The 17,026-nt window shown below is 38.2% G+C and overlaps 2 protein-coding genes across 2 annotated transcripts in view; one reads left to right on the top strand and one right to left on the bottom strand.

Annotated features, from left to right (window-relative positions):
* LOC134752403 (uncharacterized) overlaps positions 1-6,754 on the top strand; it is a 51,911-nt gene extending 45,157 nt beyond the window's left edge. The window contains exons 36-37 of the mRNA XM_063688114.1: positions 4,142-4,303; positions 5,744-6,754. Of these exons, the coding sequence (XP_063544184.1) occupies positions 4,142-4,303; positions 5,744-5,821 (240 nt within the window). The 3' untranslated portion in view covers positions 5,822-6,754. The remainder of the gene's footprint in view (positions 1-4,141; positions 4,304-5,743) is intronic.
* On the bottom strand, positions 6,737-14,635 carry LOC134752308 (serine hydrolase-like protein). Its single transcript, XM_063687977.1, has 6 exons — positions 14,456-14,635; positions 12,564-12,725; positions 11,970-12,077; positions 10,601-10,769; positions 9,507-9,614; positions 6,737-8,079 (listed from the first exon to the last, which is right to left on the bottom strand). Exons 1-6 carry the CDS (start codon positions 14,505-14,507, stop codon positions 7,782-7,784), a joined length of 897 nt encoding a protein of 298 aa, XP_063544047.1. The 5' UTR covers positions 14,508-14,635; the 3' UTR covers positions 6,737-7,781.
* Positions 14,636-17,026: the final 2,391 nt, after the last annotated feature.

Here is a 17,026-nt window from a genome sequence, read left to right as displayed (position 1 = left end):
CTTACCTGTAATAAAAGAACCTTACCTGTAATCATTTCATAGAAGTTTGACGTTTATAGGTTATAGGTTTTCGCGGGCTTGGTTTCCGCAACTCGACGTCATATATCTTACTTCACCGTGATACAGTTTTAACTAGTACGGGGAGTAAAGGACTCATTCTTCTCATAATGTATAACTTTACAACTAAATTAGTTTATTTACGTACCTAAATCAGACTGATGTATGTACCTTAATCCTTACCTATTTATAAGTAATGTAACTTTTAGTTGTGTTATTGAAATAAAGAAATTTATTTATTTATTTATAAATCAGCTACAGGCTTCGTCAATCTTAAGGTGGTTCGATTTTCATACAAAATTCAATCTGCTTTAATTAAGGCACTACACACTATTACTACACAAATATTTGCTCATTTATCTACTTTCGAATATTCGTTTGCGCTAAATTAATAGAAAAACTTTTGTTTCATACAGAAATCATACATAAATCAACGTAATTTTTTCATCAATTTTACGTATGTGTGTGTCACAAATGTCGTGTACAAATACGTTGCGTGCGGCGTTGCCGCTCTATGACGTTGGCGACGTTGCCTGGCCGACCTGGCAGGATTTGCAGTGCCGTCGTGTTTAGTGCATTTTTATTTGACAGTGTTGACACTGACACATAGGGTCATGTTTATTGTGACTTATCAACATGGATACCTACATCTATGCTTATCAATTTGTTTGTATAAATTGAAAATGATAGCAACGTCTAAATCAAGTTACAAAAATCATCGGTGTTCTGGTCCGCGAAAATCCAGAAAAATTCAGACTCAATTGAAGCGGAATTCATGATGGTGAAGTTTCGTAAGGTAGGTACAGTTTCATTCCTTCATTGTACATTGTAATTTTCTCGTGCCGATCTTTTTAGAAAATAATTCTCACTTCTTCCGTAATAGATATAAGCAGTGAACAATACCTATATAATGTAATTATTACTGTTTTAGTTGCCGAATAGTCAATGTGTCACTAACTCTAGGTTTTTTTAGGTATTGTGCAAAATGAAGAGGCATTCTTGGAAATAAAATGTTTTCCTTCATTAGCCAGAAAAAATCAGGACATCCTCACTGCAATAAAGTAAAATAAAACATTTCCTGGGGATGAAAATTATGGAATTTTGTCTATGAATGAAAAACACAATTATTACTAGGTAAGTAAATCATAACTTTATTAGAATCCATATTGTTGCATCATCTTTCTTCCTATAACATTAGAGATTTTGTGCTATCATGATATTATTTTTCTTTCAGGTACAGGGACAACTACGGATAACAAATATGAAAAAATGTTATTTCATTTTTTGTGTGAATCCATCTACACCAACAAGACATCCACTGCTGGACATAGGCCTCCCCAGGGATCTCCACAACGACTGGTCTTGCAAGACCGGCCAAAATATCGAGAAATAAATAATATAAATAAACATGATAAATATCCCGTTTTCTATAATAGTTATAATTAGAAGGCCATGCAATGTTGTTACTCACTGTACCTACTTGAATCCAAAAAATATATATATAAAAGTTTTAATTTTATTTTACAATTACTACTTTATTATTAGTACATTACGATACAAGTGCGAAAAGTAGGAAATTGGCAACGAGTGGCGATAAATTGAAACACGACCGAAGGAAGTGTTTTAATCGACACGAGTTGCGAATTACCTTTTCGCACGTGTATTGTACAACGTTTTACAGTACATAATGATGGCCCTTTACATTTTCGACATATGCACGTATTGTACTAATTACCGCAGTAGGGCGGTAACGTATATGTAGCACCATATGTACTAAAAAGTATTTGACAGTACATATGGTGCAACTTTCTCGCCCTAGTGCGTAAAGAGCACTTTTCATGCATATGTCGAAAGTTTAAAGGGCCATATGTACTGTAAAACGTTGTACGATACACGTGCGAATAGGTAATTCGCAACTCGTGTCGATGTAAAACACTCTCTGCGGTCGTGTTTTAATCTGTCGCCACTCGTTTCGAATTTTCTCTTTTCCGCACTTGTATCGTAAATAAATGTTTCAAACTGCAAGGGTACGATGATAGATCTCAATTCAATATAATTTTGCAACATTTGGCATTATTAGGTTATAAATTGTATGGAGATGAAATCTATCATCGTACCCTTCCAGTTTGAAAAATACTATAGAGGCTGGGCAGTAAGGGATGGCTTTACTTGTAGAACTATATTTAGCGCTTTAAAAAAAAACTGATACCTGACACTTACAAACCTGGACTTCCTTGGGCTAGTGCTACTAAGAATCGTCAGTATTCTCCATCCTTTCTGAGTTGGAAGAACCCAAAAAGGTGAGATTTGTAAAAGTCAGGTTTTCAATATATGTGGCGTTTTCAACCAAACGGGTACCTACTTATTGTTGTCATATTTCCATAAAGCTTCAAAATGAAATCAACCTAATCGACAACCGACAATGTGGTACCTTTTAGTTCAAAACGTCACATATTTTTATAAAACGTTATAAACTAATTTATTAATAATACTGAATATCTGGGAGAAAAAGGAAACATAAGTAAAAACTCAAAAACGCTCGTTTTCCCAGAGATAAGACCTAGCTAGATCGAACCCCTTACAGCAAATTTCATCGAAATCGTTAGAGCCGTTTCCGATATCACTGAAATATATTTCGGTTATATCGGAATCGGACAAGAATTCGAAGAATAAAAGGTATAAGAAACATAAGATAACACAAAAAGGACAAAAAAAGTACCCCTGACACCAGTCTCGAACCCGAATCCTCTTGCACGTATTTCCACGAACATACCGCAACGCCATTGCAGCATACTTACACTGTATGAAATTGCCTACTACAAGCATCACGGAAACACTGTTTGCATGTGTGAGTAATAGTAGGAAATAGCATGACAGAAACACTCTGTCGACTTTAAAAGTGTTTTTTGCACTAATGAAGTATTCAACGTTTATTATAATAGTTCAATATTTATGTAAAGAGTGCGCTAAACATACTTTTAAGTATACAGATACCGACACTATTCCGCAAAAAAATAAAACCTGAAAATTTGCGAAAGTGACGCCATCTAGCGGGGTTTAAGCTTTGGGTAACCTAGTCGAACCACCTTAAACACTAAATTAAACTAGGCCAAGTCCCCACTTCGGACCGTAGCCGGTTCAAAAGTCCCCATGACACTGGCAGCGTTGCCCCGTTGAATTGCCAAGGAGATCTGTTGGACCAGATACGATCCGGAGCGAGGATCGCCACCCCTTTCTCTTAGTCGCCGACCCAATTGCCACACAAACTCCTTAGCCTCCGCACCTCAAGATCCTGCAGTCTCCACCGCCACCGGTATGAACTCATACGTCGGTTCCAAGGCAGAGTACTTTATATGCTTCTGTTTGGCCGCATACTCCGCAGCCGAACCAGCAGTACTGATGGTGTGATTCAGATGGGACGGGGCAAAGGTGCTAACACACGTTGCGTCCCATAAGAGGCACCGGCCCTTCTGCCAAGGAACCAACGTAAGACCATCTGGCCTTTTGCCGTCCGAACGGCACAAACCCGGAGGCTCCAGGACGCAGGGAACGCTGGCTGAGACCAAAGCCCTGCGAACTACCTCATTTATCGCGTGGTGACGCGAAAAACGACCAGCGCACCTCTGGCAACTAAGCCCATGGTGTCCGTCCTCCTGAACCATGGCTCCACATATACATCTATGCACCTCGCAAACTTTCGAACCCAACCGTAAGGCAGCCGCAATCCTTAAAGAATCATTATCCAGCAGCGTGCCTAACTGGGGGGAAGGTAATGCATGAAGCCATGCTCCTGACTCACACCTAGATGCGGCCTTGAGGCGCGCTAAATCAGAGCCGACTGCCTCGCTCAGCAAATCCGTAACCACCTTCTTACACAATATGTCATCCCAACCTCTTTGAGTGGTTGGATTTATTTATTATTTATTTATTTTATATAATGCGCCTATTTTGCGTGATGGACTAAGTTTGACGTTTAAAATAGCACTAAACACTTTCTGGGCCATACAGAAATAAGTAAGTATAGAGTGCTAACTCCATACATCAGTTTTCTTACCAAAACGCGTCGTGTGTGTACGTTTTTCAGATGCGACACGTTCGCGGTATCCTCCGCGGCAATATGTCATCTTACGACGTGTGTCGTGACGTCACAAACCGCTCCCAACTCAAATATAAAGAAAAATATATACAGCTCTTAGAACGTACGCTTGGAGACTCGCACAGGGACCTATATAGCGTCGAAGAACAGGTGAGTTATATTTGTCACGTGTAAACTGTGTTATTAGATTCCAGATACTTTAAAAATGTGGTATTTTCTATATAAGGGGACCTTATTGTCGATGGCGCTTACGCCATTATTAACGATGCTCCGATATAAATACAATGCCGCGCGACGCTGTGCGGCGTAAGCGCCATCGACAATAAGGTCCCTTTTCATAGAAAATGCCCCAAATACAGTCCAATAGGGGATATTTATTTATTTTAAACTTTATTGCACATAAAAAGTGTACAACAGGCGGACTTAATCCCATTATAGGCATTCTCTACCAGTCAACCACATTACTACAATGCAATATATTGCTACAATGATATTACTGCCATGTTCTGCCACCAGAGTGCAGCACTAGCCTTTTTAGTAAACCACTATGGTTTATGGTTTATGGTTGGTTTTGTGGTATGGTAACTTATACATACTGTACCTTTAACAGGTTTTTGACAAGTTTTCAGAGATAATAAAATATGACATTGATGCATCAAGGCGATTTGCTTACAGAGGACCTACCGGGAAACGCGAATCCGAAATTTCGCTATGTCTCTTTATCGCTCGAATATGCAAGAGTGACAGAGATGTTAGATAACGAAATTTCGATTTTCTTGTTTCGCGATAGACCCTCAGATTGTGGTAGTGGCGCCCCCTACGCAGTGTTTCGCGTAATATTCCCCATTGGTCACATTTTTACAAGCTTTTTATTAACTTGCAATGTACAGTCAAGGGCATAAAAATATATACATTCTCAAAGTTTCAAAAATATGTGTACGCTTATATTATTGCCTTCGACTGTACTTACCTATGTATTTATGTATGTATGTACGGGTCAAATCTTGCAAGTTAAATTTGACCCACTTCCCGACTTCCGATGAAGCTGAAAATTTGCATACATATGTAAGTCGGGTGACAATGCAATATTATGGTACCATCATAGAGTAACTTATACTAGAGCGGTACTGTCAAAGTAAATTTTGTAACCCCAGTAAATTCACTGCCATCTGTCGACACACTTTAAAACTAAAAATAAATATTTTTAAAAATACGATAAAATGTATTTAGATATGGATAAATGATTTTTTTTATTTGCCTTAATTATTTTAATGATTTTGACCCATGTTCTTTCACTGATATGCGTTAAAATTGTTAAATAACAAACGAAACCGTCAACGCCATCTATACGACAGTTGGCCAAAGCTAGTAGCGCCCTCTGATCGAGAATCAAATTTTCTTGATTTTCGAGGCACGTTTTTTCCTTAGACTGTATCCATCTATTACGGAGTTATATCTATCTTTGGTTTTAAGGGAGTCCCCTCTGCCAACAAACTGTCTTGCAGTTTGGCAGAGTAATTAAATGTAAAATAGGGTTTATTTCGCCAGAATAAATGTTTTTTTTTTTATAATAGTCTTTGCATGTTGCAGATATGCTGCTTGTTGCGGCACTGTACGTGTCCGGAGCTCCTGAGCGTTGTCCGCGCCGGCTGGGAGCCCTGGGTCTAACCTCTGTTGGTGGCAAGACCCCAGCACTAGCATAATGCGTGCGACTTTCAAGCCGAACCCCGCAAGTTCTAACCCCGGCACGTACCAATGTGTTTCTTGATTAGATTTTCTTATAAACTGTAATAGATGTCATATATTAGAGAAAAAGTGACGAAGCCCTCCAGTGGTGAAGGCCGGACTCGGTCTTTTAGCTATCGCGGCTAACGCCATGAACCTCTAGGCCACCTCGCCACGGCGGTACCCGTCACAATTTCTCGACTATATGCCATCTTACTAATACCGTCACCGTCGACGCAAGCTCCTGATGACGCTCCTCGGTACAGAGTGAAACATGTCGAGGGTTTTCGACTTAAAATACGTGAGTGACCCGTTATTAATATATATTTAATATCTTACTAATACTTGAAACACTAATCAAAAATATTTAATAAAATAATTTGATTTGTTTCCAAAGTACATAACTTATAGATTTTTGAAATAAAGATTCAAAGATTTATTTGTTCAACATAGGTAAGTAACAAGATGTTAAATACATATTTCAGTATCACTATGTCGTGCCTATTGGCATACAAATTCAATAAAAATATACGCTAATCATAATATCACAGAAAAACAATAATAGTCAAAACAGGGTTATGTCACGCAGTAAATAAATAAAGAATTTCACAGAATGGCTGCAATTTATTCCAACAAAGTGTTATGAGGTGAATGTCAATGTGCAAATCTTGTATAAATTTACCCCCCTATTCATAAAACTTTACGGGGCTGATTTAGTTAAATTATGTTTTATCCCTTTCTTACAAATACATAGGTCAAAATGACAGATAAAGACAAACGATTCATGGGTAATTCAGGCCAGTAACGAGTTTAGGAATAACGTCATAAGTGTATTGTCGTTGGATGTAATAAATAAAGAGAAATAAATTGAATTATAAGCATATAATGTATTTTATTTTTAATAATATTTAAATATAAAATTTAACTTACTTCTTAATACCCAAGTTTAACAATTCCATTTTATTTGTTTTCATAATATTTTCGAATAAAATATCTCAAACATGAGAATAATATTATAACATAAGTCTTATTAACACTGAATAGTTCCACTCATTTTGCCCATTTGATGTGACCCTGTCAGCATAGAGTAACTGATACTAGAGCGGTACTGTCATAGTAAATTTTGTAACCACAGTAAATTCACTGCCATCTGTCGACACACTTTAAAACTAAAAATGAAGATTTATAAAAATACGATAAAATGTATTTAAATATGGATGTTTTTTTTTTATTTGCATTAATTATTTTTATGATTTTGACCCATGTGCTTTCACTGATATGCGTTAAGATTGTTAAATAACACACAAAACCGCCAACGCCCTCTATACGAGAGTAGGCCAAAACTAGTGGCGCCATCTGATCGAGAATCAAATTTTCGTGATTTTCGAGGCACGTTTTTTCCTTAGACTGTATCCATCTATTACGGAGTTATATCTATCTTTGAGAATACTTAGTATATAAAAAAATATAGGAGCATGTATGTACCCAATTACTTATTATTAGTAGCAGTACTTATAAATTCCGCTACTTGACGCTAGATGTCGACTACAAAAATAATAGTCTTTTTAGTAACAAAACTGATGTATGGAGTGAGCACTCTATATACTTAATTCTCTTTGACAAAGGGTAAAAACGGGACCCTATTACTAAGACTCCGCTGTCCGTCTGTCTGTCTGTCACCAGGTCTCGTGAACCGTGATAACTAGACAGTTGAAATTTTCACAAATGATGTATTTCTGTTGCCGCTATAACAACAAATACTAAAAACAGAATAATATAAATATTTAAATGGGGCTCCCATACAACAAACATGATTTTTTTGCTGTTTTTTTTTTTTCGTAATGGTACGGAACCCTTCGTGCGCGAGTCCGACTCGCACTTGGCCGGTTTTTTACTTTATACTCTACAGTTTAGATTTACACTCAAACTTCTTATCCAAAAACTCACACAGCACTTTAAGAAATCGCTCCGGATTGGTAAAATGCGCATTATGCCCGCCCTCTACCGTCACCACAGTGAAATTCTCCAGAGTTTTCTCCAAATCACTGATCAGCTTCAATGTTTCCCGTTTGCCGTTGGAACCCTGGAACTCTTTGGCAGCGATGAGCAGGGTTGGTGTGGGGGTGCAGAACAGCTGGTGGTAGTAGGAGGGGGGGTAATTTGGTGGTGGAAGGCATAGGAGACGAGGGTCCCAGGATAATCTGGAAATAAAATTAAATAATATAGATCTTAGCTGTATACTTTTGGTTTGTTTACCTATATGATTTTACTAGTTGAAAGTGTTATTTTTTGGCTCGTAGAAAAAGTATTGTATACAATAGTGATATAATCAAGCTTTTCAATCTCGTACCTTAACATAAGCAACTCAGCAAGCTTCGTTGCTTAAACACGGTACTCGATTTAAAGCTCTCTATTATATCACGATTGTATAAAATACTATTTACTACTACTTGACTGTAATGGTTGAATTAAGATTTCGTATACGAAACTATAATTGCGTACTTTTCATGTATGGGCTACCAACTCAACTATAATATTCATTTCGATACGCTGTAGTCAACTATAAAGAATTTGATCAATCACGTGCCGCCGCGCTCTCATAGAAAGGACATAAACGGACAACAATAGTCGCGCGTTTATGTCTTTTTTTACTACATTTTTGTCTACTGAGATACGTAACAATCTTTATTAATTATTTAGGTTTTGTTGTAAAAAAAGTATTATCTTAGATGACTCATAGAAAAAGTATTGTATACAATAGTGATATAATCAAACTTTTAAACCTCGTACCTTCGGAAAGTAATGCTCAACAATATTCAGCTAATATTATAACCGGATTAACCGGAACTCTATTTTCAACTCACTTTCAGCAATAAACTTTTCGCCAGTCGCGACACACGTGACATCTAGTGTCGAGTAGCAGTACTGATAATTCCGCTACTTGGCGCTAGATGTAGACTACGAAAATAATAGTCGTTTTGGTAACAAAACTGATGTATGGAGTGAGTACTCTATGCTTACTTATTTCTCTATTATTATATCATGATTGTATAAAATACTATATTTCACACCATTTATGACATAAAGCATTTATAAATAGTGAAACCAAAGAGGATATAATAGGATAGAGCGGTACTGTCATAGTAAATTTTGTAACCTCTGTAAATTCACTGCCATCTATCGACATACTTTAAAACTAAAAATGAAGATTTATAAAAATACTTTAAAATGTATTTAATTATGGATAAATGTCTTTTTATTTGCATTAATTATTATATATGATTTTGACCCATGTTCTTTCACTAATATGCGTTAAAATTATAAATAACAAACGAAACCGTCACCGCCCTCTATACGAGAGTAGGCCAAAGCTAGTGGCGCCGTCTGATCGAGAATCAAATTTTCGTGATTTTCGCTAACGTTTGTTCCTTAGACTGTATCCATCTATTACGGAGTTATATCTATCTTTGGTGAAACGTAGACAGCAGTTATTTTTAGAAATAATGTATATTTTATAAACCGTATAGGGGGAGTTGGAGGGCCATCTTGCGGCCTGAATGGGAAACATAAACTGTACATTGACACCTCACGCCAAAGCAAGTGCTGCTATAGAAAGAGTCAGACTTACTCATAAAGGTCTTCTCCGACCCTGACCATGTTCCGAGATAGTACGAGGTGCGCCTGCGACTCGGTGAAGCCGCGCGCCTTCATCACCGCCTCTACAGCGCGTTCCTTACTGCCGACAAACATTTCGTTTAAAATAAAATAAATTTTAGTTTTTTTTCTGACTACACGCAAAGATAGATATAATATAATCTATCATATCCTCTTTGCCTTTGGGTACGGAATCCTAAAAATACAAGACCTCAGTTTCAATTTTTTTAACTTCCAAATAGGAAAAAATAGTTGATTGTACAACAAGGGCATAAAGCGATCCATTTTTATCCGAGGCAATTTATTAGTTCGAGCGCAGCGAGGACCAATATAGTCGAGGATAAAAATGGACATTTACGCCCAAGTTATACACTTTGCTTTTCACTTCGAGTGTGAGTAAAATATACAAAAATATCCAATATTTTAGGTTATTTTATTTTACCGTGTTTATTCAAGACTAAAGTAAATCGCGGCGCGGGGCACGCCGGGCGGGGGCGCCCCGGCATTGCTGGCACTGCTGGCAGTTTGTTTGGCAGATTTTGGACTTTATTGCTAAGTCAATAAGGTTCGTAATAGATGATTTTACTTTATGCTCTACAACATAATATGCAACTTTATATCGTCTATGCACGACTTAAAATCGAACTTTACGAGCATAAGAAGTGAAAATACCAATTGGTAACATTCTATTCCTTACGTTTTATTTTAAAAATTATTGTATATACACAATATACATAAACGCAATATTTCACCGACAAAATCGCAATTTCCTCCTTTTCCATACATCGGAACGGCTTCTAAGCAGTTAGCGAAGTTTGATTTGTGACTTTTGTATTGCTTTAAGACAATAGGTCCCGTACAGACATTTGATCCTCAGAACAAACCTGATCGACTGCTACCATTAATATAAATACCCTATTATCGTAGTATTTCTCGTGGAAAGACACGAAGTACTCCTGAGGGTCATGGTCCTGTACTTGGAGACGAGCCAGCGAATGCCCTGGGTCGAGTAGAATCATCTTCGATATGCGGTGAGGATACACCGGATTGAATGAATATCGCACTCACCTGTAGATCCTCTTCTGCGCGAACTTGTCATAATTATCATAGTACTTCTGGTGGAAGGAAGCGAAGTATTCCTGAGGATCATGTACTTGGAGACGAGCCAGCGCAGGCCCGGGGTCCAGTAGAATCATCTTCGATATTCGGTGAGGGTATACCGTGTTGAAGAATAAACCTGTAACATGGCAAATTCATGATAATTCGCTTGCCCTTCTCCCATTTATTTGAGGTCTATCCATAATCATTCATGATGGTTTTTTTGTCAAACGACCGTACGGCTAATATTTAACTTAACTAATAAAATTAAATGATGTTGCTTATTGACTGTCAAGTGTCAACACATTGAAAATAGAGGATGGCGAATCCTGTTTCCACCGTGATACAGTTTAATACTAGTACGGGGAACAGATGTAGCTTACTTTATTCATAAAATGTTTAAGTACCTATATTATTTTGTTGTTATCTTTACTGGACAGTGCAGTTGACTGACCAATTGTAGACCTTATTCTAACGACTTAGGGACGTCGGTTGGTCACTTAACTGTACTGCGCCTAGTGACCAAGGTCACTACACTATGTAGTTGTATAAAAATGTAAGCATATATATGTCTTTTATAATACTGAATAAAGATAACTTTGATTTTGATTTTGATTTTGATGGATTTGAGAACACCAATGGTCCAACGGACGAGAATGTGAAATATGTCGAGCATACGAAGTTTACTAAAAAAGGTTTTCCAAAGGAAGATAAAAAATTTACTAAAAAAAATGCCAACATTTGTGTATGACTTGTCTCACGTGTTGTTGGAATGCGTCCGGAATTCGGACTTGAGAAAAAGAATTTTTGGTAGTCTGGGCTCCATGCACAATGGACAGATCAATTGTTGGTTGGCAGAACCTATATCGGACAAAGCAATCAGTGTTTACCACTTTATTGACCTCTCCCTTGAGTAGGGAACTATGATAGCACCCATGAGGCTGACATGTTCACCTAGAGTGTCCAAAGCCTCCATAAAAACCAGATTAAAAAAAAAAAAAAAAAAAAAAAGACACCGATGGCTTTAAAGTACCACAACTTCCGTTAAGCATCTCGCATTTGAGTAACATTTAGCGTTGCATTTAACGTTGTTAAATACATTATAAAAATACATGAAAGTTTATGAAAAATAACCATGTTGTTATTGTTTAATACGACATTGAATTTTGTCCAGATTTCACGCATACGTTACTTAAATAGATAAATACATACTTAAATATGTACATACAAAACACCCGTGACTCAAAACAAATATCCTTGCTCATCACACAAATAAATGCCCTTACCGGGATTCGAACCCGGGACCATCTAGTCACCCACTAGGCCAGACAGGTCATACCTCCCTCGCAGCCCATGGAGTGCCCCACAAAGATGAACTGCTTCCAGCGCAGATGCCACACGGCCACCTGCACGGCGCCTACGAAGTTCAGCCTCGATGGCACCAATCCTGCGCAAACAAAATAGATGGGCATTTCTTGAACCCGGGTATGTCCTTAAACTACGTCCAAAAGGGAGGTATGCGCACTGTGAATGTCATCTCGCTTCGCTGGTAAGGCACAGCACAGTGGATGTCATTCCAGATCTAGAACAGAGCCCAACTGGGGAAGTACCTCCACCTTACAGAAAACCGCAGCCAAATAACACTAGACCCTCATAGTGTTGTGTTCCTGCCGGCGAGTAAGGCTGCCAGAGCTCAACGTGGGTGCGGTGTTAGGGTCAACAACGCGCGTGTAACACCTCTGGAGCTGCAGGCGTACCTACATAGGCTATGGAGACTGCTTAACATCAGGCGGACCGTATGCTTGTTTTCCAATATAAAAAAAGTACAGGACTCAACTTACTCTTTCTCAAATATATCAATAGATGGCAGCATTAATTTCAACAGTCAAAAACAAGCTATACAAAACTAACTAATCACCATTAATAAACCCACCTGCAGGGAAAGGATCAGAGCGGCCATGTCCGGGCAAGTCCAGAGCCACGTAATGGTACGAGTCGGGCAATAACTGCAGCAGCGGCTCAAAGGTGGCAGCACTGTCCCGCCGTCCGTGTACCAGCAGCACTGGAGAGCCTGCCTCGTTGCCCCAAGATACCACTGTAATATAACAGCTTTGAATGATTCAAGGTTAGTTTCACTAGACTTCAAGGTCACTTCAACAGAACTCCACTATATATTAGGTACCAAGATTTCAATCGTGAAGATGCGTTTAAACTGTCAAATGTGTGGAGTTCTGTGATTTGTTTGTGTAAAAAACCAGTGATATCCGAATCATACACTGTGAGTGTAGTGTGCTTGGACAGACCAATGATTGTGAAGGCGACCGATGGTAACGTTGAAAGCGAACGCAACCGATGCGCACGAATGAGGGTAGATCGAGCGCTGTCTACACAACTGATGCCCACCCGCTATCTTCAGTTACCCGTGAACAAGATGCATGTAACTGCGTCGAAATATCGGGAACTCATAAATAATACAAAAGGTAATCACATCCATATCCTGGTCAATATACTTGTCAAACCCCCGTGTGCTAGCAACCTTAGGAAACACTTCTTGCCGAATCGTGTGGTAAATGTGTGGAACTCTCTACCAGAAACTGTTGTTAGTGCGCCGTCAGTGAATACTTTCAAAAATAGACTAGATACACATCTTAGAATTTTGAAAAGTGCAAAATAAAATACATGTGCTCAATATACACGCATTAGCTCCAAGAACTGCTACCGTATCAAATAAATAATAAAAATAAATAAATATAAGGCCACTGTAATATAATGTGTTATAGTGACAGTAGAGTTAGTTTAGGATCAGAGTCGTAGAACGGAGCCGAGAAAGCACAAAAGGAGGCGAGTCCCCCTACTGCTTTTTATGCAATGCCCCTATATCAAAATAATGGTTATTTTAGCGGTGGTTTCAGACAGTTCTTTTATTTATGACAGGTACAGACGGACTGCAACCCGACTGCAACTGTTGCAGTTGGCATGCAGTCAGCATGCAGCTCCCATACAAATTGCAGTCGGTCTGCAGTCCGTCTGTATCGGCCCTAAGTGGCTATTATTATTATTTATTTTATTTATTATAATCAAAAATTTTTTATCTGGTTTTTATTTAGGCTTTGGACACTAGGTGAACATGTCAGCCTCATGGGTGCTTTCATATAGTTGGTCAAATCAATTTGTCAGTCAGTAACAAGTGTAACAACCAGGAAAATTATACTCATCCCTTTCTTTTGCGTGCTAGTACTAGTGTAAAACAAAGATAGTATGATTCTCTCTGTGTATGTTTGAAATGAGACAGTCCTTTGACAAACTATAGTTCCCTACTCAAGGGAGAGGTCAATAAAGTATAATCAAATGTTAAAAATTACAATTAAACAAAGCTCCCCAAAACTGTAATTAGTTTGACTGTGGAGTCGAGTATCAATCTCTTTTTACATTAATTTATAACGTTTTTGCTTTTTGGCTAATAACAAATGATTCTAAATAAAACAAATGAATTTGACTATTCTTTTGACTGTTATGTCAGTGTCACTCAGATTTGTCCAATTGTCCAATCAGGAGTACGGTACGCTTATCACCATGCCTGTCACGTTCTAACAAGTATGTGAGTGCGAAAGTGACGGACTTAGTGATAGGGGAAACCATGCTGCGCGGGCAGTTGTGATATTTTGATGTGTAGTTGTGTTGTGTTTAAAATCATCGTAAACACTATTTTTGGCGCCAATTCCTAGTGTAATTCTACTCGTGAGTATTTGTTATATGTTTTTTAAACTTATAAAAGCAGCCTTTCAGAGATTACACCCTATGTACATTTAAAATGGGATTACTTACTTGCTATTTTTCCCCATGGTGCATTAATTGTCCACTCTCTTAAAACTTTCATAGTTTACCTTAATTGAGCAAGTTAATCACTTAGCTTAATTTAGATTTATTGTAAAGTGAAAATACTTAATTATCGCGATTAAATCGATGTGTAAACTGTAAAGAAAACCAAAACAAAGTTTAAAGGTCATTTGACGTGCGATTGACACGAGAGTGACATTAGTGACACTGACAAATTATGTTCAGAAACCACAAGTTTTTGCCGTGCGTTGCGTGCGCTTATATTTGGCTTATATGCTTATATACGTAACACAGTGTGTTATAACTATTACACCAAAAAATATAATACTGCTTACACACATCGCCCTATTTATTTGCCGAAATTTTCTGGTTTCATCTCTTTTTTTTTACCTTATAAATGCGTAACAGACTACCGCACCGCACCGCGATTTTGGTGCGGTGCGGTAGAAATTAAAAAGTGGTAACACTGTAGTGTCGTCCCTTTCAAATCAATCTAAGAAAAACGGGACGACAGTACAGTGTTGCCACTTTTTAATTTCTACTCTTTTTTGCCAGACTGTACGTGCGTTAAGAACGCAGCTATAATTTAGAGCGAGAAAGAGATATTTTGACCGCACCAAGGTCGCGGTGTGGTGCGGTAGTCTGTTACGGCATATATTTGGCGCGCATTCTTTTTCTTTTCTTAAACCGAAATGTACGCAGTACTTTGCGTAGCGTAGCATCGCGAAGTATTATTAAAAGGGCCAAACTACAAAGCTTGCAGGGTTAAGGAAACAGGTTTTATTTTAAAAGATCTTATTTAATGAATGACCAAAAATTTACATTTTCTTATCAAATATACTTTACACCACTCGAGCTTCTCAATCAAATCGTCACAATTTACAGATCAATAGAGATCAATCCACAAACAAAACTTCATACGAAGCTGGAAACACAATAAATTTTTCGAATCGTTAACTCGTTATTTCTTGGCATAAGTGCTCGGGCCTGGCGCGAAATTTCGTTATCAGTCTCTCTATCGCTCAAATATCTATGCAAGTGTGATAGAGAGGCAGATAACGAAATTTCGATATTATGAAGTAAGTCATGGCAAAAATGCCGATGCCGAAAAGAAAACCGCTGATGATTTGCAATTGTTTTTTCATAGCGATAAGAAGAAAGACAGTACAAATTTCTCAAGAATTACCTATAGGTAAATGGTGATAATTTGATTGTATTTTTTACTAGTTTATACTACCAATACATATAACTATGTATTAAATAAGATATGGGGCTTGCAAACACTTCAAAAGAATTTCAAGCCGGCAGTGTACCTAAGTACATACCTACAAAGGCTACAGATGTCAGAAGGGGGTTCATCGCGCAAATCGAAATTTCATTATGTACTTTTCTATCGCTCGAACATGCAAAGCCCACTCCAGACTACGCGGCTTCGCGCCACGATTCGCGCACAAGTGTGGAGGGTGCTCAAGAGTGGCAGAGAGATAGCCGGTCAAACGACTGGCAGTAGGAAAAGGCGCGAAATTCAAATTTCCTATGGGACGATTACCCTTCCCGCCTACATTTTTTAAATTTGCCGCTTCTTTTTACTGACGGAAGCTAGCTAGCTTAACAGACTAGCGAAATTATCGCTCTTGCATATTCTAGCGATAGAGAGGCAAATATGCAAATGAGCAAAATAGTTCGCGGTGAGCCCCGCTAGGCCCTCCTATTGTGCGTTTTTTTTACGCATAAGACGGAAGAGCTGAGAGAATACAGATAATTCCATTGCGTCATCGGCGAGCTTATGAACTTAAGGGCAGTCCAGACTTGGCAATTTTCCCCACAATCTGATTAAATTGTCAATTTAATTGTGTGGTGTGGGCGCAAAATGAAATTGGCTCGCCGATTCTTCATTCGATTGGGAATCGCCTACGTTGGACCAAGTGTGCTCGGTATTAGATACAACTGATACCTATAAGAGAGCAAGAAAGTAACTGTTGTATATATATATATAGGTATGTACTCAAATAAAAGAACCACATTTCCTTAGTATAGTAAACTATTCTAAAAATCTTACGTTACATTAAAATTAATAACGCAAATAATGTTCCCACAAATCGTCCGTGTCGAGAGTAACACTTTTTAAAGTTCTTACATTCTAAACACCTAGATTTCTCACCTTACCATAGTTACTACACTAGTTCACTTATAATTTTAAATCACTTTTAATGTAGTCTCACATGTTATAAATTAAATTTACGCACCAAAACATATATACATTTTGCCACGTTGGACATAAAGGACTAATAAGTAACCACTTGATTCGCCGTAAATCGTCGCCAGACAAGAACATTACGGAGATTTAAAATTTTCCTCTACTTTAAGCCTGCTCCAGACTACGCGGCGCGAAGCCGCAACGGCGAGTGTGGAGCGAACTAGAATCCACACTCACATTCGCGGCTTCGCGCACGAGTGTGGAGGGACCTTTAGATTGTGTTTATGATTACTCTAGCGTAGTCCCAAGTGAATGAGCTTGGTACAGCCAAGAACACATTGTGATACTGCTGACTCCACTCT

This window comes from Cydia strobilella, chromosome 24 (genome assembly GCF_947568885.1).
Source record: "Cydia strobilella chromosome 24, ilCydStro3.1, whole genome shotgun sequence".
Taxonomy (NCBI): domain Eukaryota; kingdom Metazoa; phylum Arthropoda; class Insecta; order Lepidoptera; family Tortricidae; genus Cydia; species Cydia strobilella.
The sequence above is the reverse complement of the archived record's forward strand: the minus strand, read 5'-3'. Positions and strand labels throughout refer to the sequence as shown.